The following is a 21,714-nucleotide window of genomic DNA, read 5'->3' as shown; positions in this document are numbered from 1 at the left end:
CTCCTCCACCAGCCCTGTGGTCTGTGCTCTTCAACATGAGGCATCTAACACCGACACTCCAAGTCTAAGAGTTTACTGAAACAGCAGAGGACAGGCTGCTATCCGTCCTCACATCTGACGTATGCAAATGCAAATGTCACAGGGGCTTTCAATTTCAACTGGAGAGAAGAGGAAGAGTGAGTTGAACTTGGAGGGTAAATAGATGATCATTCTCTTAAAATAAGAATTTAAGGCTGTCTTTCATGCTAATGTCACAACTTAAAGTTAAAATAATTAGGGTTTCTCTCTGATGTAAGGTGAATGAAGTAATCAAAAGAGGATGGGATAATGAGAGTGGTTGATATTCTTTGAAGCAATTTTATCTCGATTCAAAGATTACAAGACGCGCCTACATGGTAATGCCAGAGGCAAAACATACCGACACAGGTGGCAAAGTTAACACAGTGGGAACGTTTACACATCATTGCATCTTCTTTCTGAGCAGATTAGGGCTTGCCTTGAAGCCTACCTGAACCGTTCCTGGGAAACTGCTTTAAAAATCTTTAAAGAAACAACTATTAAACCTAATCCAATGTTTTGTTTCAAGACAACAGTCTCTTGAGTGAGCAATGCTGAATTTGAGTGTCTGTTAGGCCACTGTCTGCTTCTACAGCTCTGTTCTTCCTTACGAGATGAGTCAGTCTATGAGACAGATGACTAAACCGCTGCCCTCCGCCCACTGGCCAGAATGGAGAGGTTTTATAGTGCAGGCATGGATGATTTCCCCCTCATAATAAAATCTGTTCAAAGTTAGTCTTTTGAGTCATCTGTGGTTTACAACAGAAAACAATAACAGCAGGTGCACTCAATGGGCTTCAACCGAAACGTGCACGCTGCTCTAGCTTCAAAACAAATCAGCACTTCGAGGATTTGTACACTACCGTTCAGAAGTTTGAGGTCACTTAGAAATGACCTTGTTTTTGAAAGAAAAGCACATCAAATTGATCAGAAATACAGTGTAGACATTGTTAATGTTGTAAATGACTATTGTAGTAAAATGGCGTCGGAAGAAAAGGCAGCAGTTTTACGGGCGCCCAACCAATGTGTTTTTTTTTTTTTGCGTTTTGTAACTTATTTTGTACATAATGTTTCTGCAACCGTATCTTAGGTCAAAAAAAGAGCTTCTGGATATCAGGACAGCGATCACTCACCTCGGATTAGATGAAGAGTTTATCTTCAACAAGCAAGACGCACAGGACATTCTCCAAAAACACACAACAGGGCCAACAACAGGAAGAAACGCAGGTACACGGGACACAGAGCGGGATGCCTCGTGAGGACCCGCAGAAGGCGAGTGGGAAAGCTGCCGTTACCGTCAATACTACTCGCCAACATGCAATCATTGGACAATAAATTAGACGAGGTACGATTACCCTACCAAAAGGGACAAACTGTAACATCCTACGTTTCACAGAATCGTGGCTGAATGACATGGATATTCAGCTAGCGGAATATACGCTGCACTGGCCAGATAGAACAGCACACTCGAGGGGGGGGGGGGGGGGGGGGGTGGTCTGTGCATATTTGTAAACAACAGCTGGTGCACGAAATCTGAGGAAGTCTCTAGATTTTGCTCGCCTGAGGTCGAGTATTTTGTGATAAATTGCAGGCCACACTACTTGCCTAGAGTTTTCAGCTATACTTTTCGTGGCTGTTTATTTACCATCACAGACAGATGCTGGCACTAAGACCTCACTCAGTCAACTGTATAAGGAAATATGAAAACCACTCACCCAGAGGCGGCGCTCCTAGTGGCTGGAGACTTTAATGCAGGGAAACTTAGAAATTAAAATCAGTACTACCTATCAGCATGTCAAAAGTGCAACCGGAGGGAAAAACATTCGAGATTACCTGTACTCCATACACAGAGACGCGTACAAAGCTCTCCCTCCATTTGGTAAATCCGACCACAACTCCATCCTCCTGATTACAAGCAAAAATGCAAAAACGGGAAGCACCAGTGACTCGGTCTCTTAAAAAAAAAGCAGATAAACTACGGGACTGTTTTACTATCAGACTGGAACATCTTCCGGGATTCTTCCGATGGCATTGAGGAGTACACCACATCAGTCACTGGCTTTATCAATAAGTGCATCAAGGACGTCATCCCCACAGTGACTGTACGTACATACCCCAACCAGAAGCCATGGATTACAGGCAACATTTGCACTGTGCTAAAGGGCAGAGCTGCCATTTTCAAGGTGCAGGACTCTAACCCGGAAGCTTACAAGAAATCCTGCTATGCCCCGCGATGGACCATCAAACAGGCACAGCGTCAAAACAGGGCTAAGATTGAATCGTACTACACTGGCTCTGACGCTCGTCTTATGTGGCAGGGCTTGCAAACTATTACAGACTACAAAGGGAAGAACAGCCGCGAGCTGCCCAGTGACACGAGCCTACCAGACGAGCTAAATCACATCTATGCTCGCTTCGAGGCAAGCAACACTGAGGCATGCAACACTGAGGCATGCATGAGAGTATCAGCTGTTCCGGACTACTGTGTGATCACACTCTCAGTAGCCGACGTGAGTAAGACCTTTAAACAGGTCAACATACACAAGGCTGCGGGGCCAGACGGATTACCAGGACGTGTGCTCCGGGCATGTGCTAACCAACTGGCAGGTGTCTTCACTGACATTTTCAACATGTCCCTGATTGAGTCTAATACCAACATGTTTCAAGCAGACCTTTGTGCCCAAGAACACAAAGGCAACCTGCCTAAATGACTACAGACCCGTACCACTCACGTCCGTAGCTATGAAGTGCTTTGAAAGGCTGGTAATGGCTCACATCAACACCATTATCCCAGAAACCCTAGACCCACTCCAATTTGCATACTGCCCCAACAGATCCACAGATGATGCCGTCTCTATTGCACTCCACACTGCCCTTTCCCACGTGGACAAAAGGAACACCTATGTGAGAATACCATTTACATTTTAGTCATTTAGCAGACGCTCTTATCCAGAGCGACTTACATTAGTGAGTGCATACATTTTTGTATTTTTTTTTTTTTTTTTTTTTTTTTTTTGTATTGGCCCCCCGTGGGAATCGAACCCACAACCCTGGCATTGCACACACCATGCTGGCGTTGCAAACACCATGCTCTACCAACTGAGCCACAGGGAAGGCCATTCATTGAACGCCGAGCTGTAGTCAACACCAGAGTACCCTCAAAGCTCATCACTAAGCTAAGGATCGTGGGACTAAACACCTCCCTCTGCAACTGGATCCTGGACTTCTTGACGGGTCGCCCCCAGGTGGTGAGGGTAGGTAGCAACACATCTGCCACACTGATCCTCAACACTGGAGCCCCTCAGGGGTGCGTGCTCAGTCCCCTCCTGTACTCCCTGTTCACCCACGACTGCATGGCCAGTTACGACTCCAACACCATCATTAAGTTTGCAGATGACACAACAGTGGTAGGCTGATTACCGACAACGACGAGACAGCCTATAGGAGGAGGTCAGAGACCTGGCGGTGCCAGAATAACAACCTATCCCTCAACGTAACGAAGACTAAGGAGATGATTGCGGACTACAGGAAAAGGAGGACCAAGCACGCCCGCATTCTCATCGATGGGGCTGTAGTGGAGCAGGTTGAGAGCTTCAAGTTCGTTGGTGTCCACATCACCCAACAAACTAGAATGATCCAAACACACCAAGACAGTCGTGAAGAGGGCACGACAAAGCCTATTCCCCCTCAGGAAACTAAAAATATTTGTCATGGGTCCTCAGATCCTCCAAAGGTTCTACAGCTGCAACATTGAGAGCATCCTGACTGGTTGCATCACTGCCTGGTACGGCAATTGCTCGGCCTTCGACCACAAGGCACTACAGAGGGTAGTGTGTACGGCCCAGTACGTCACTGGGGCTAAGCTGCCTGCCATGCAGAACCTCTACACCAGATGGTGTCAGAGGAAGGCCATAAAAATTGTCAAAGACCCCAGCCATAGACTGTTCTCTTTACTATCGCATGGCACGCGGTACCAGAGTGCCATGTCTAGGACAAAAAGGCTTCAGTTTTTACCCCCAAGCCATAAGACTCCTGAACAGGTAATCAAATGGCTTCCCAGACTACTTGCATTGTGTGCCCCCCAACCCATCTTTTACGCTGCTGCTACTCTCTGTTTATCATATATGCACAGTCACTTTAACTATACATTCATGTACATACTACCTCAATTGGCCCGACCAAGCAGTGCTCCCGCACATTGGCTAACCGGGCTATCTGCATTGTGTCCCGCCACCCACCAACCCCTCTTTACGCTACTGCTACTCTCTGTTCATCATATATGCATAGTCACTTTAACCATATCTACATACATCAAATCAGCCTGACTAACCGGTGTCTGTACGCTGCGTGCACAATTATTAAGCAAGTGAGTTCTGATCTTATCATTGTTTCTATTCACATTTTCGAACTCCAAACCATATAAACTTGAATGCTTATTGTATTTAATCATTTTCAGGTGATATGTATTTGTGTAATGTGGGAGGGTGTGGCGAAAGTGAATAACACCTTATATCAAGGTGTGCATAATTATTATTAGGCAGCCTCATTACCTCAGGTCAAATGGGCCAAAAAACAAATTTAACTGACACTGAAAAGCCAAAAATGTCAAATTCCTTTCAGATGGATGCGACACTCTTTAAATAGCTAAACTATTGAGGTGTGACCACCGGACATTCAAACATTTTGTTGCGAATAGTCAACTGGGGTGCAAAAAACGCAGGGAAGAAAAGGTGCAAATTAACTGCAAAAGACTTGAGAAGAATTTAACGTCAAATTACCAGGAACCCATTATCCTCCAGTGCCACCGTATTCCAGAACTGCAACCTACCTGGAGTGTTCAGAAGTACAAGGTGTCAAGTGCTCAGAGATATGGCCAAGGTCAAGAAGACTGAAACAAGACCACCACTGAATAAGATTCACAAGTTGAAGCGTCAAGATTGGGCAAAGAAATACCTGAAGACAGATTTTTCATAAGGTTTTATGGACAGATGAAATGAAAGTGACTCTTGATGGACCAAATGGATGGGCCCGCGGCTGGATCAGTAATGGACACAGGGCACCACTTTGAGTCAGGTGCCAGCAAGGTGAAGGAGGGGTACTGGTATAGGCGGCTATCATTGAGGATGAGGTAGTTGGACCTTTTCGGGTTGAAGATGGACTGAAACTCAACTCCCAAACCGACTGCCAGTTTCTGGAAGATTCTTTTATCAAACAGTGGTACAGGAAGAAGTCCTCAGCATTCTAGAAGGCCATGATCTTTATGCAGGACAATGCTCCATCACATGCATCCAAGTACTCTGCTTGGCTAGCCTGCAAGGGCCTCAAAGATGCCTGAATAATGACCTGGCCCCCTTCCTCACCTGACTTAAATCCTATTGAGAACTTGTGGGCCCTTCTCAAACGTGAGATTTACAGTGATGGAAGACATACCTTTTTGAACAGCATTTGGGAGGCTGTGGTTGCTGCTTCAGCGAAAATTGATTGTGAACAGATCAAGAAACTGACAGACTCCATGGATGGAAGGCTCATGGCAGTTATTGAAAATAAGGGTGGCTATATTGGTCACTGAATATTTTTGAAAGGCCAAAAATGTTATATAATTGTCATTTTGTGTTACTTATGTTACACTTACTCTAAAAATTGAGAATAAACAAGTGAGTTGAGAGAAATTATTTTTGTAATTTAGTTGCCTAATAATTGTGCACACATATTTCCCTGAGAAAGACAAAACTCACTTTTCCTTTGTTAAACATTCAGGTTTGAGGTTCAATAACATTTTGGATTGACTGAGAGCATTGTGTTTGTTCAACAATAAAATTAATCCCGAGGAATACAATTTGCCTAATAATTGTGCACGCAGTGTATGTAGACTTGCTACTGTTTTTCACTGACTTTTTACTGTCGTTTTTATAACTATAAATACCTGTAGTTCACCTAATACCTCTTTTGCACTATTGGTTAGAGCCTGTAAGTAAGCATCACACTGTAAGGTCTACACCTGTTGTATTCGGCGCACGTGACAAATCAACTATGATACGGCAGATCTCTTATGGAATATCTACATAGGAATACAGAGGCCCATTATCAGCAACCATCTCTCCTGTGTTCCAATGGCACGTTCTGTTAGCTAATCCAAGTTTCATTTTAAAAGGCTAATTGATCATTAGAAAACCCTTTTTCAATTATGTTAGCACAGATGAAAACTGTGGTTCTGATTAAAGAAGCACTAAAACTGGCCTGGAGCATCAGCATTTGTGGGTTCGATTACAGGCTCAAAGTGGCCAGAAACAAAGACCTTTCTTCTGAAATACGTCAGTCTATTCTTGTTCTGAGAAATGAATGCTATTCCATGCGAGAAATTGCCAAGAAGCTGAAGATTTTGTACAATGCTGTGTACTACTCCCTTCACAGAACAGTGCAAACCGGCTCTAACCAGAATAGAAAGAGTGGGAGGCCCCGGTGCACAACTGAGCAAGAGGACAAGTACATTAGAGTGTCTAGTTTGAGAAACAGACGCCTCACAAGTCCTAAACTGGCAGCTTCTTTAAATAGTACCCACAAAACACCAGTCTGAACGTCAACAGTGAAGAGGTGAATCTGGGATGCTGGCCTTCTAGGCAGAGTTGCAAAGAAAAAGCCATCTCTCAGACTGGCCAATAAAATGAAAAGATTAGGATGGGGAAAAAGAACACAGACACTGGACAGAGGAACTCTGCCTAGAAGGCCAGCATCCCGGAGTCGGACCTGATCACCTGACGGGCATTGGTTTAATAAGAATTGAGATATCCCAAAGAACCATGTGAGTGAGAGGCGCTTTGGAGTGCCACAGCCAGGAGAAGGAAATTATAATATTCAGCCCAAGGGCACAACGGATAACGAAAAAGGCATGGTTTTTTTAGGGGGCATTATGGCCACACAAGGGGGATGCCGCTGGGAAATTCATTTTTTTATTTCACCTTTATTTAACCAGGTAGGCCAGTTTACAACTGCGACCTGGCCAAGATAAAGCAAAGCAGTGCGACAAAAACAAGAGTATCAAACAAACATACAGTCAATAACACAATAGATTTTTCTATGTACAGTGTGCGCAAATTTTATTTTACCTTTATTTAACTAGGCAAGTCAGTTAATTACAAATTCTTATTTTCAATGCGGCCTAGGAACAGTTCAGGGGCAGAACGACAGATTTGTACCATGTCAGCTCGGGGACTCGATCTTGCAACCTTTCGGTTACTAGTCCAACACTCTAACCACTAGGCTACCTGCCAAAATGTAGAAGAGTAGGGAGGTAAGGCAATAAATAGGCCATAGAGGCAAAATAAATACAATTTAGCATTAACACTACAGTGATAGATGTGCAAGTAGAGATACTGGGGTGCAAAAGAGCAAGAGGATAAGTAACAATATCAGGATGAGGTAGTTGGGTGTGCCATTTACTGATTGGCAGTGTACAGGTACAGTGATTGGTAAGCTGCTCTGACAGCTGATGCTTAAAGTTAGAGGGAGATATAAGTCTCCAGCTTCAGTGATTTTTGCAATTCGTTCCAGTCATTGGCAGCAGAGAACTGGAAGGAAAGGTGGCCAAAGGAAGTGTTGGCTTTGGGGATGACCAGTGAAATATACCTACTGGAACGTGTCCTACGGGTGGATGTTGCTATGGTGACCAGTGAGCTGAGATAAGGCGGGGCTTTACCTAGCAAAGACTTAGACGACCTGGAGCCAGTGGGTTTGGCAACGAGAGCATACAGGTCGCAGTGGTGGGTAGTATATGGGGCTTTGGTGACAAAACAGATGGCACTGTGATAGCAAATTGGATGCAGTCTGAGTAGAGTGTTGGAGGCTATTTTGTAAATGACATCGCCTAAGTCAAGGATCGGTAGGATAGTCAGTTTTACGAGGGTATGTTTGGCAGCATGAGTGAAGGAGGCTTTGCTGTGAAATAGGAAGTCAATTCTAGATTTAATTTTGGATTGGAGATGCTTAATGTGAGTCTGGAAGGAGAGTTTACAGTCTTAACCAGACACCTAGGTATTTATAGTTGTCCACATATTCTAAGTTGGAACCGTCCAGAGTAGTGATGCTAGTCAGGCGGGAGGGTGCGGGCAGCGATCGGTTGAAGAGCATGCACTTAGTTTTACTTGCATTTAAAAGCAGTTGGAGGCCACGGAAGGAGTGTTGTATGGCATTGAAGCTTGTTTGGAGGTTTATTAGCACAGTGTCCAAAGAAGGGCCAGATGTATACAGAATGGTGTCGTCTGCGTAGAGGTGGATCAGAGAATCACCAGCAGCAAGAGCGACATCATTGATATATACAGAGAAGAGAGTCGGCCCGAGAACTGACCCGTGGCACCCCCATAGAGACTGCCAGAGGTCCGGACAACAGGCCCTCCGATTTGACACACTGAATTCTGAGATGTAGTTGGTGAACCAGGCGAGGCAGTCATTTGAGAAGCCAAAGCTAAGAATGCGGTGATTGACAGAGTCGAAAGCATTGGCCAGGTCGAAGATGGCTGCACAGTACCATCTTTTATTGATGGCGGTTAGGATATCATTTAGGACCTTGAGCGTGGCTGAGGTGCACCCATGACCAGCTCAGAAACCAGATTGCATAGTGGAGAAGGTACGGTGGGATTCGAAATGGTCGGTGATCTGTTAACTTGGCTTTCGAAGATTTTAGAAAGGCAGGGCAGGATTGATATAGGTCTATAACAGTTTGGGTCTAGAGGGTCTCCCCTTTGAAGAGGGGGGGGGGGGATGATCGCGGCAGCTTTCCAATCCAGACGACATGAAAGAGGCTAGTAATAGGGGTTGCAACAATTTCAGCGGATAATTTTAGAAAGAGAGGGTCCAGATTGTCTAGCCCAACTGATTTGTAGCGATCCCGATTTTGCAGCTCTTTCAGAACATCAGCTGTCTGGATTTTGGTAAAGGAAAAGCAGGGGGAGGCTTGGGCAAGTTGCTGCAGAGGGTGCTGAGATGTTGGCCAGGGTAGGGGTAGCCAGGTGGAAAGCATGGCCAGCCGTAGAAAAATGCTTATTGAAATGATCGATTATCGTAGATTTATCGGTGGTGACAGTGTTTCCTTGCCTCAGTGCATTGGTCAGCTGGGAGGAGGTGCTCTTATTCTCCATGGACTTTACAGTGTTCCAAGACTTTTTGTAATTAGTGCTACATGATAAAAATTTCTGTGTGAAAAAGCTAGCCTTTGCTTTCCTAACTGACTGAGTATATATTGGTTCCTGACTTCTCTGAAAAGTTGCATATCGCGGGGGCTATTTGATGCTAATGCAGAATGCCACAGGATGTTTTTGTGCTGGTCAAGGGCAGTCAAATCTGGGGTGAAACAAGGGCTATATCTGTTCTTAGTTGTACATTTTTTGAATGGGCATGCTTATTTAAGATGGTGAGGAAAGCTCTTTTAAAAGCGCAACCAAGCATCCTCTACTGACGGGATGAGGTCAATATCCTTCCAGGATACCCGGGCAAGGTCGTTTAGAAAGGCCTGCTCGCTGAAGTGTTTTAGGGAGCGTTTGACAGTGATGTGGGGTGGTCGTTTGACCACGGACCCATTACGCACGCAGGCAATGATCGCTGAGATCCTGGTTGAAGACCACAGAGGTGTATTTAGAGGGCAAGTTGGTCAGGATGATATCTAAGAGGGTGCCCATAGTTACGGATTTAGGGTTGTACCTGGTAGGTTCCTTGATAATTTGTGTGAGATTGAGGGCATCTAGCTTAGATTGTAGGATGGCTGAGGTGTTAAGCATGTCCCAGTTTGTCACCTAACAGTACGAACTCTGAAGATAGACGGGGGGCAATCAATTCACATATGGTGTCCAGGGCACAGCAGTGGGCTGAAAGGGGCCTATAACAAGCGGCAACGGTGAGAGACTTGTTTCTGCAAAGGTGGATTTTTAAAAGTACAAGCTCGAATTGTTTGGCCATAGACCTGGATAGTATGACAGAACTCTGCAGGCTCTCTCTGCAGTAGATTGCAACTCAGCCCCCTTTGGCAGTTCTATCTTGTCTGAAAATGTTATAGTTAGGGATGGAAATTTCAGGATTTTTGGTGGCCTTCCTAAGCCAGGATTCAGACATGGCTAGGACATCCGGGTTGGCGGAGTGTGCTGAAGCAGTGAATAAAACAAAATTAGGGAGGAGGCTTTAATGTTAACATACATGAAACCAAGGCTTTTACAGTTACAGAAGTCAACAAATGAGAAAGCCTGGGAAATGGGAGCGGTGCTGGGGGTTGCAGGGCCTGGGTTAACCTCTACATCACCAGAGGAGGAGTAGGATAAGGGTACGGCTAAAGGCTATAAGAACTGGTTGTCTATTGCATTCGGAACAGAGAGTAAAAGGAGCAGATTTTTGGGCACGGAAGAATAGATTCAAGGCACAAGGCACAGACAAGGGTATGGTAGGATGTGAGTACAGTGGAGGTAAACCTAGGCATTGAGTGACGATGAGCGATGTTGTGTCTCTAGGAGGCACCATATAAGCCAGTTGAGGTCACCGCATGTGTGGGGGGGTGGAACAGAAAGACTAGCTAAGGCACATTGAGCAGGGCTGGAGGCTCTACAGTGAAATAAGACAATCACTACCCAAAACAGCAATAGACAAGGCATATTGACATTAGGGAGAGGCATGTGTATCCGAGTGATCATAGAGTCCAGTGAGTAGCTAGGCGAGCTGGAGACACGGCGATTCAGACAGCTAGCGGGCCGGGGCTAGCAGATGGGCCTCTGGGGACGTCGCAACGGAAGAGCCTGTTGAAACCACCTCGGATGGTTACGTCGGCAGATCAGTTGTGATGGATTGGCGGGGCTCCGTGTTGGCAGTAAAGGGTCCAGGCCAATTGGCAAAAGAGGTATTGTAGCCCAAGAATTGGCTGATGGACCTCTTCAGCTAGCCGGGAGATGGGCCTAGCTTGAGGCTAGCTGGTGCTTGCTTCGGGACAGAGACGTCAGCCAGGAGTAGCCACTCGGATAGCAGCTAACTAGCTGCGATGATCCGGTGTAAAGGTTCAGAGCTTGCAGTAGGAATCCGGAGCTGTGGTAGAGAAAAAGCAGTCCGATATGCTCTGGGTTGATATCACACTGTGCAGACTGGCAGGAATTGACCGGACTGAGGCTGGCTGATGTCTGAGTTAACGGTGATGACCGCTAGCAGTGGCTAACTGACTACTAGCTGATGGGGGTTCCGGTTCTAAAGTATAAAAAAAAATAGCAGATCCGTACCACATTGGGTGAGGCGGGTTGCAGGAGTGCATGTTCAGTCCGTAGATGGAAATTGAGATTAAAAATGATATACTTAGAAATTATATACACACACGGGACAAGACAAAACAGACGTCCGACTGCTACGCCATTTTGGAACAATGGGCTGTTGAGAATATTATCAATTGCTTGTCAAATTGGGAATGAGTGATTGACGAAGTTTGTGCAGCCTGCACAACAAACAAATCAGAGCTCATGCCTAAATCTAAACATACACCCCAACAATTATATCACAACTAAAGTTGCATAAATAACTCAATATTAATCATATATCAGTACCTGTTTCTTTGTTAACACAGAATAGCGTACACTTCCTTGGAAATCATTGAGAATTTTTTTTATTCAGCTATGTTCAATTGTATTCTTCATACTATAAAATAATAAATAATTATGTGGAATCTAAGCAACTCCTCTGCTAAATGAACTAGCGTAGCCCACAGCCATATCAGGGCCTAATATAAGGACAACTCAGTATGCTATTCTGTTCTTCTGAAATAAACATTTTCTTCATTTCATATTTCTTTAGACCGGGATAAAATAAAATCATGGATTTATTGTGATGGTGTAGGCTATATTAAATGGATTAATTAAACTTTTTAAAATGTAGATGTTCCAAAGGTTGCATCAGTGGCTTGGACGCTATGCGTCGAAGCCAGGAGATGCTAAACGTGTTTATGTTAATTAACAGTCAATTACCATGAGACCGGCAGTTATTTTGCTTGACAATCACCGGCTGACAAAATGTCATGACCCCCACAGCCCTACTCGGAATATGTTCAATATAATGATAGTCATGTGCCTTCCTGTGTAGTCTATAACTGGTAGCATGTCTTTAATGCGCACAGGGCAGATTGCGATTATATGGATTGGTGATAACTATTATGAATAACAGGACGTGTTGCAGCCCAGTGGACAAAAGTGGCCAGATGCTAATTGCTATAGCAATTTTAATGAACATCTGAAAATAAACCTGTGTGGTGTGGGTGTTGCCTTCAGGTGTTTTGTGAGGAATACTGAAAAACAATTAGATAACAGGAGAATTTAGCGGTACGAAGTAATTAAGTTCCAGGGTAAAAATTATCACGAGACATGGTGATAATTGAGGCTGATTTTCAACATCCTGTGGGTATGAGATGCCTTTGTAGCACTCTCTCCCAATACATCAGCACAAATGCCTGTTTGCAATGGAACGCTAATTTCTGTCAGGATCAGGGAATGTTCAACTCTGGCTGATTGGGCCGATACTCACAGCTCCTCACAGGTTCCTCATTCCCTCTAATTAACTAGCAATTAGGTCCCATTGCCGCTAATTAGAATCCCCTGCTCAAGATATGGGAGCAAAAAAGTGGCTTCTCTGTAATTAGCTGCTTCATACACTCAATAGTTAGTATAAGTTAGAAAGCCTCTCCACTCAGTACACTCCATAATAAGAACACTGACGCAGGGGGGAGTTGTTTCACTCACTGACTGTTCAACAACGACATAGCAACAACCTCAATAGTCTCACAGCTACGCATGTGCCAATGCATAACGATCATAGAATAACACACAATGACAGTTAGTTAGGTCCATTCGGTTCACTTCTGTATCAGTGATGGATTATTAATGTTTTATGAGCCCTCGGAGCCAGTGAGCAGGGGACATGAGACATACGCGTTTTGATTAACATCCCAATTAGGGTTAACAGGGATGAATCCCCGGGCAGGTCACTGGTGATGCGGCCTCCTGCTGAGTCTCCTCCTTCCTTCCTGTCATCATCTCTCTTCCTTCAGTCTCTGGGTTATCAATCCACAGTTTACACCAACCTTCATCAGGATACAGATGTAGGATCTTAATTTGAGCCAGTTTGCTACAGTGGTTAAAATATCCTGCAGCAACAGGAAATGTGAATTATTATGTGGATTATAATTAAGAAATTTTTGTAGAGGTTGATACATTTTTCATAAGGGTAAATCCAGTCTGAAATGTTTGTGAAAATATCAAAACCTCAGAAGCCCTTTTAAAACCTCAAATACACTACATTTGAAAGTTCACCTGCAACAGGGTGATCAAATTAAGATCCTACATCTGTAGTCTGCTGATTCACCAGGGAGAGGCGCAGAGGCATAAAGAAATTAGGCATGCAATAAAGAACAACTCTTCTTTTCCTCTTTGCCAATAGACTCCAGCAATACCCTACATTAAATGTCTTGACCTGCAGACACTACCTACGGAATAATACATCTTCATTACAGATATAGGATCTTAATTTGATCACTGTTGCAGGAGAACCTTCCTGAAATGCAGGAAATGTAAAACTTGTAGTGTATTTAAGGTTTAAAAAGGCTTCTGAAGTTTGTAATTTCCAATTGAAAATTTCAGACTTGATTTTCCCTTTGAAAAATGCGTCAACCCCAACAGAATTGTCCATTCATGATAATCCACATAATACCTCACATTTCCTGCTGTAGCGAAATGGCTCAAATTAAGATCCTAGATATGTAAATATCTCCAGACCTGTTTTTGAATGCAGCCATCGACTGTGCTGTGCATGACCTCGATTTGCACCACTGTGCCAACTCTTCCTTCATGCTTGTCAGGGAGTTTCTATATGAATTCCTAAATAAGAAAATGTGTTTGTGCATTTCCCCTGTGTAGTACATCCTGGTATGTTTCCTGCTCTGAGAAAACAGTCCTACTCATAAATCAATACATCAAAGACTAATAGGGTATTAGAAAACTAGAAAGACTGTAGAACTTCAGAAATAATACGTTATTTTTTGCTCAAACCAAAATGTTACTTTCTTACTCAGAGGCATGAATTATGAAGTATATAGGATGGCAGATGAATATGGGTAGACAATCTATCATGTAAAAACAAAGCACTCCAATTTGTCAAAGTTACTGTCACCTTCACTCAGCTTCCTCGTTTCGCCACATGGAGATGAGCCTTCCCTAAAAAGCCTGTCTGGTGGAACACAAGCTGTCTTTGTGCCCATGTGTGCACTTAGCAAATAGACCGGGCAGATATGAGGGACTGAGACAAATTGCTTTGGATGATGGTGGGGTATAGAGGAGAAGAAGAGTCTGCATGGGACCATCTTAATCACGGTACAGCCAGAGAGGGCTGTCAAACGCTTTTGTTTCAGTGGGACACTTCTAAACGCTGTCCTGAATTATCTGTACGTTGCCTTCTAGATATTATAGCAGATACGGAGTAAACCGTAAAAATAACCCCCTCCTTACATTTCTCCAGCAATGAGACATGAATCAGAGTAGTGACTAACAACAATTACATGAAGACACTATTTAATCATTTAATTCAAATAAACAAGGAATAGTAGCCTTGAAGAAGTGCCATAGATATTTTCCTGTTTAGAGTAAATTGTCAGGGGAAACTCTGAACTGAAATACTTGCAAGGGAGGTTACACTTTCTAATTTATTCAGATTTTCTTCATGATGCTTTTGCCCTCTGGATTCATGGTAATTAATTGTTTTCATTAGCAATCGTCCTCCAGTGCATTTGTTTCTCTGTAATTCAATAATCGTTCCATTACTGGTAAAGGAAATCAACCTTCTGGAGACTCCCTTTCCCCACCCTATCCGCACTGTCACACTTCAGCTCTGCTTCAGGACACTTTCACTGACACCACAATCACTTAGGATTGGTCGATCTTTGTCATTCCAGTAAGTTTACATTCCCAAAACCACTACATTCATTGAGGCTGTGTTCTGTAAAGAACAGACACCCTGTAGAGAAATGACAACATTTCTACTCGGTTATCGTGGCACCAATGTTACCCTGACACCCACATTCTACCAATCCACAACCTGCTAAGGTAATTAACTGTGGGAGTTGCTAAGAGGAATTCTGAGAGAAAAAAAAGGAAGTATGGGAGAACAAGATGCTGTATCTCCACTTCCCTTTGAGGGAAGAGGGTTACAGCATATCTGCATTCTGCTCTGAAATGAGGATATTCATTGGTCTCTGAAGAGTAGGCTACATAAAGACTGTCAGTGAAAGGAAGCAGGGTACTTAACTAAATATCTAATGAAAACTCTCAGACAGACATCCCCAGCCTGTCAATCAAATGTTAGTCTTTCATGCATAAAGTAAGATTACAAATACAAAAGTAACCTGGCATCGCCAATGATTTGATTAATATTTTGGGTAGCTTCCCAACCGTCAGCAGATCAGCTGAACACGACCGGTTCAGCCCTAATGTTAGATCAAGAGAACCACTTGTTTGCGATCCATATTTAACCTATATTCAGCAAGTTAAGCATTATGACACTTGGTCAACGCCTGCAGCCCCTTGCAGTCATTATGTCATTCAATATTTCATTGAAAGGATATAGGGGCAAACTGACTTGGCATGGCAGAATGTGGAGTGATATTTTAGTGGAAGCAACAAAGCAGAGAAGTGCTCTATAGCCAAAACCATGCAAAAAGATACCATCGGATATACATTTCTTGTTCCATTATACAACATCTATTACTGGCCCTCCAGCATGGAGCGTGTAACACACACACACACACACTCTTTCACTCCTCTTCTCAAGAGTCAACACTCATTATGATTTAGAGGGTTTTTCAATTGATTTGACAGGTTGATTCGATTGAGGCATCATCATCTCCCTCTGAATCAGCACCATATAAGTATCCCCAGGGGTAATATACAGCCCCTGAGGTTAAATCAACCAGAGGACCACTGCCTTCTCACAAAAACAATCACCATTAAATAGACCCATACTCTGTCTTTGCTTTCTTCATGTTCAGAGGGGAGATCTATAGTAAAGTCACTGAGGCACAGCTGTACTTTATGGAAGAAAACTCCTTTGGAGTTATGTCATGTCTAAATTCATATTCACTTTTTGATGACTCAAGAAGACCTCTCAAGTGAATTCGCAGTTACCTGTGTAGAGGAGCACTCTGAGCGGCTCAAAATGTGAGCGCTGGTATGCTCATAAAAAGCCAGGTAAACACATTGCAGGAGGAAAGACACTTCACACTTACAATACAAACACCATCATTCTGAGTGATTGATACCTGAATGATGCCCAGTGTTATACAGTGCAAGACACATTTCTATGTTTCTGTACAAGAACACTCCGTCATATCTGGTTGTCACATACTAAATGGTTTAGAACGATAGTCATTTGTTCATGGTAAACAAGTGTCATGGCAGCGCATTTATTAATAGAGGACTATGTAAGTTGTCCGTTTTGTACAGCAGCACCCTCTCACACATGCATTAACAGTATGAAGGCTTTTGGGAGCATGAGGAAAGCCACAGAGTGCAGTAATAGCACTTATGGTGGGCGTGTGTGGACTTGTCAGCTACGCAAACTAGAAATGTTTTCATTCTTGGCACTTACATTGGCAAGATAAACAGAACTCTAGATGTGTTCTGAGTAGTAGTCTTCCTAGTTTACTATTCTACAAAATGAATCCAAATATTTTATGCCTGCCCAAGCCGTGTCTTCAAACCTCTCTCAAACCTGAGGCCCACCTCTAATAGGCTAAGTGATGATGCATGTTGATTTGGAATGTAAGTACAGCTGAGTTCCAGTGCATGTTTTATCAGTCCACCCTCCATCCATACACTATAGTGCTATAGACAGAGGGCATTCTGTCCTTCCAGCCGTGTTCTGTGCCACATTGAATTGATCTTTACAATCTGACCGAATGCAACATTTCTCCTTTTGAGTAACACAAATAGTCCAAACATTTCCTGAGGAGATGAGACAGTTAGGCAGACACTCTTACACAGAAAACGTACAGAGTGCTGTTCAACAGGCTGCTCTCTGTCAGTGCCAAACAGTGAAATGTAGTCTTGGCACCACAAAGAATGTTTACTCAACTGACCAGCCAGGCTTGACTATGTACAGTGCCTCACAGCTCAGTGAAGTCCACCTCTGCCCGTGACCTAGGGATGGGTGCCTCCCTGTAACTCATACTCTACCTGTCCTCTCATCAAATCAGAGCCTGTGTAACATTATTCTCATGTTGACAATAGTAAAGCTCAAATCATGACACAGAAAGGGAGGAAGAGAATTGCAGTACGAGTATGGAGTAACTGTATGCTGTAGCGAGGGGCAAAGCCTGAAGGAATTTGAGAAGGGAATTCCAGACATTCCCAAGAACAATCCAAAGTCAAAAGGATATTCAACAAAAAAGAAAAATAATAATATCAGATTCCCATTAGATTACCTGATTTAATGGCACCATTCTGTAGCATTTGAGCAAGTGAGATAATAAAGTACAGTATAAAAAAATTATGTCTGTGGAAATTCACTTGTTGCAAGTTCAACAGTATCTCCAACGCTATGTCTGGGGAAGACAGACCAACCTCTGTTTGGGTACAGTATATACTGTGTGTGCTGTATTACATTGACATAACATCCTTCAAAGGGTAGTAGTCCCAGTACATTTGACATTGAGTTTATAGCTCAAAATAGATGACATTGTAGCGATACGTACAGTACGCTGGGCTAGTTTTCACATTCACAGTCTACACTACAAAGTGTAGACATTGAGAGAATTAGACTGTTTTCTACTATTGGCCTAACGGACAAAAACTTCAAGAGTTTCACAATAGGCAGTCATAATAAACCTGATGAGCAGATGCAAAAAAAAAATAGACAATTATGCCAAAATGTATAAGGAGACAGACTTGGGTTTGAAAAAGGTTTTAAGCTTCAGCATGTGAGAGACAGCAAACTGAACAATAAGGTTGAGTATAACTGCAGCTATACATTTATTATATGTATATTTCACATTGTGGGAGAAGCAATTATGGTCACCAACACTGTTCGAATTATAATGCATAGACTACTAGGAATTTTACCCCCAGAGTATGAATGGCCTTTGCAATGATCTCATTATCCTTTTCCCTTTCTGTCACATGGTACAGACAGGCAGACCATTCGAAGTAAGGACATGACAAATGGTGGTCGCATTATTCATAAAGGAAAATGTTATGGTCATCTTATTTTATAAATCAACAATGTCATTATTTGCTGCGTTTGGAGATATAGGCTCATTCACATAGGTCGATATCATTAATAAATCACAAACCATGCATTCAATGCAATTAAACATACGCAACTCAGAATCTACCAAATGGTAAGCAAAGGATACTTGCTCAGTGTAGTGGTTACTTTACCTTGTATGTGCTGGTTGACCACATTCTCAAGTCGATCAAGTCTTTCTATGATCCGTAGGGTGTCCCCCTTCTTATCGCCTTCTAACTTTTTCTCTGGGACAGGCATAGGGACTTTGATGTATACATTCGCGATATAATTAGTGACCCATCCAACATAGAGGAGACACACGATGTTGGTCATGCCACTCAAGATCACGCATGTAGACACCAAAGTTTTGGTTCTCCTGGTGCAAGCCATCCCGACATCCCTCCATACAGCCAACGAAATTCAGTACACCAGAGGACAAGTGCGACTATCGCCCAACAAAATCCTAGAATGTGCTAAGCGCGTCACTTGAGAGCAACCTGGATAAATTACTACAACTCCACAACGTTGCAATACGTTCTGCAAACGCGGGCAACAGAGCCAATAACCGCACTGTGTCTTCACACGCAGAAGGCTATGATTTAATCCAAATAGGTAGGTCAAAGATTTAAAAAATATCTCAGTTGTTGGAAAGTAAAGTTGATTGTCTTGGTGACGAACGTTCCCTATTTCGCTTCATTTGCAATGATTTCACCGACCGACCGAAGGCGTGTGGAACATACGTTCAACCGCTGTCCAATGAGATACGATAGTGAAATTGTGTAATAGGCTACTGTGCATTCATTTCCACAATTATCCACTTAGATTAGAATGTGGGAGGGTTTTATTGTGAACGTTTTCAATTGTACTAATAATTAATATATACTAATTGCTCGTTTACAATGTCGCAGCAATTATTAACTGTAATTGTTTCAATAATTTCCTATTTTGACATAAAGGTAGGCTACTGTACAGTCCAATAAGTCATACAATGATTCAAGTTTGACTTTACTGTTTTCCAATCAAGGAATAGATTAAACCTAGGCAACAATTTATATAGCGTTATGACGTTTACATTCTTGTCAAATACTTATTTATTGTCACATGCATTCTTGTCATCTACAACCTGTCACATACTAAGAGTAGGCCTAGTAAACATATACTAGAGATGACAGCATATTAAATATTGCCACTTTTACTGACAATCAGACTGACTGGCTTGGAGAAAGCACTCCCCATTTTGAAAAGTGGAATCAGTTGGTATGTTATGATCTTGTGATAAAAGTATCCCCATATTGCTTATGGTAATTGTTGACACCTAATGGTTTCTGTATCCAAATAAATGATTGACCTATTTTATATAGTGTCTCTCCCTGCAAATTGAACATTCAACTTTGTTTCCAATGGATGAAGCACTGAGCGTGAGAGATCACTTGCGATACTTAATTAAGCCACAAGAGAGAGACACTGGGACCTAAATGACAGGGTGTATTATAAGTGTTTGTACACACTACTTCATGAGTTCGACAGGAGAGGTTCATGTTAGAAAATGAACACGTTTATCTCATAACTGTGTCCTGCTTGTTGCTCATAGATTAAGTCTATTCTCTCTCCAAAGGGGGGAACACTGGACAACCCAATTACTACATTTCAATTGATCATCACAGTTACGCTATGTGAGGAAACAGTGGAGTAGACAAACAGACAGCCAAACAAAACAATAAGGTGCTGAAACACATTCCCATTTTCATCCTCATCGTCATCATTATTATTATAATCAAAGCCGCTTAGAATACACATTTTCCTTGCATGCACAGCAACATACTTAATTGCACAATGGCACAGAAATCAATATTTGCTGTGTGCATTTAGGTGTCCCTGAGTGAGAAGCCTACTTGAAACAGGCTACAACTGTTTGGGTGGGGACCATGGGGAAAGCATTTGGCCCAGTCCTTCCTTCAGTGGTCTTAGAATTGACCCCATCATGCACAGTGGCTCCTTCTGGAGGGAACCCAGTGTGCCCAGTTGCTCCTGCTGTGTGCATCAGACAGGGACTTGATCCCTCTCCCCCTGTATTCCTCTGGAACATGAACGCATGAGAGAAATGTCACCCCTCAGGCCTAAAAATGATTTCACCCCTGCAGGCCTGAAAACGGTAATAAGCACTGAAACATCTCAGCAGCCGCTCAATGGGGGGCATCATGGAAGATGGATATGCAATATTATATTGTAAGGTTGAGAAGGCTATTGATCTCTGATGCCAGCGTGAGTTCAGTGGAACATTGAGACTTTGACTTTATGCCTCGTAGGGATGCAAATGTGCTGGTGCAAGTCCTTATTTCCTCCCCTCTAACGAGTGATTCAGTGCTTGAACAATATGGTGTCTGTAACGATCGTCGTGCAGGAAGGAAGAAGTGGACCAAGGCGCAGCTGGGAGCGAACTCATGTTATTTATTACAGACTGAAATAACACGGTCAAAACAGAGAATAAACGTATCGCTACTGCTCCAACAAAAAGAGACAACAACCCACAAACATCGTGGGGGGAAAAGGAACTTAAATATGATTCCCCAATCAGAGGCAACTAGTGACAGCTGTCTCTGATTGGGAATCGACAGAACCCAACATAGAAATACGCCCCAAAGCAAGGCTATACCAAAAACATAGAAAATAAACTATAGAAATGCCACACCCTGACCAAAATAGAAGAGTTCACCTGGTCAGGGCGTGACAGTACCCCCCCTCCAACGGTGCGTACTCCCGGCGCACCAACCTAAAGTCTATTAGGGGGGGGGACCCGGGTGGGCGCCTCACCCTCGGTGGAGGCTCTGGCCCCGGGCGTGTTTCTCCCCCTGCCTCCACCCTAGCCCTACCCCTCTGGCCCGGACTGGACCACGGTGGAGCGGCATGCTCAGGCTCCGGAGCGGAGCCGCCGACCGGAACAGGACTGGTCACCGGTGGACCGGACACAGGCCGTGCCGGACTGTGGACACGCGCCGTGGGCCTGGTGCGGGGAACAGGGACGGGCCGGACAGGACCGGGGACACGCACCACCAACCTGGTGCGGGGAGCAGGGACGGGCAGGACTGGCCTGGGGACACGCACCACCAACCTGGTGCGGGGAGCAGGGACGGGCCGGACTGGACTGGGGACACGCACCACCGGCTTGGTGCGGGGAGCCGGGATGGGCCGGACAGGACGGGGAACACGCACCACTAACCTGGTGCGGGGAGCAGGGACGGGCCGGACAGGACTGGGGACACGCACCACTAACCTGGTGCGGGGAGCAGGGATGGGCCGGACAGGACTGGGGACACGCACCACTAACCTGGTGCGGGGAGCAGAGACGGGCCGGACAGGACTGGGGACACGCACCACTAACCT

At 43.9% G+C, this 21,714-nt stretch overlaps 1 protein-coding gene across 5 annotated transcripts in view; it reads right to left on the bottom strand.

Annotated features, from left to right (window-relative positions):
• Positions 1–19,103, bottom strand: part of LOC106587200 (polypeptide N-acetylgalactosaminyltransferase 18) — an 89,994-nt gene extending 70,891 nt beyond the window's left edge. For 4 of the 5 annotated variants that reach the window (XR_001324385.3, XR_006762134.2, XR_001324384.3 and 1 more), the window contains exon 1: positions 18,486–19,103. Coding sequence is in view for 1 of the 5 variants with exons in the window: in XM_014175328.3 (XP_014030803.1) it covers positions 18,486–18,723 (238 nt within the window). In the remaining 4 variants the exon portion in view is untranslated. The remainder of the gene's footprint in view (positions 1–18,485) is intronic. The other variant, XM_014175328.3, reaches the window with a different exon arrangement.
• Between the last annotated feature and the right edge of the window lie 2,611 nt (positions 19,104–21,714).

Source organism: Salmo salar, chromosome 26 (assembly GCF_965601325.2).
Source record: "Salmo salar chromosome 26, fSalSal1, whole genome shotgun sequence".
NCBI classification, from domain to species: Eukaryota; Metazoa; Chordata; class Actinopteri; order Salmoniformes; family Salmonidae; genus Salmo; species Salmo salar.
The sequence above is the reverse complement of the archived record's forward strand: the minus strand, read 5'-3'. Positions and strand labels throughout refer to the sequence as shown.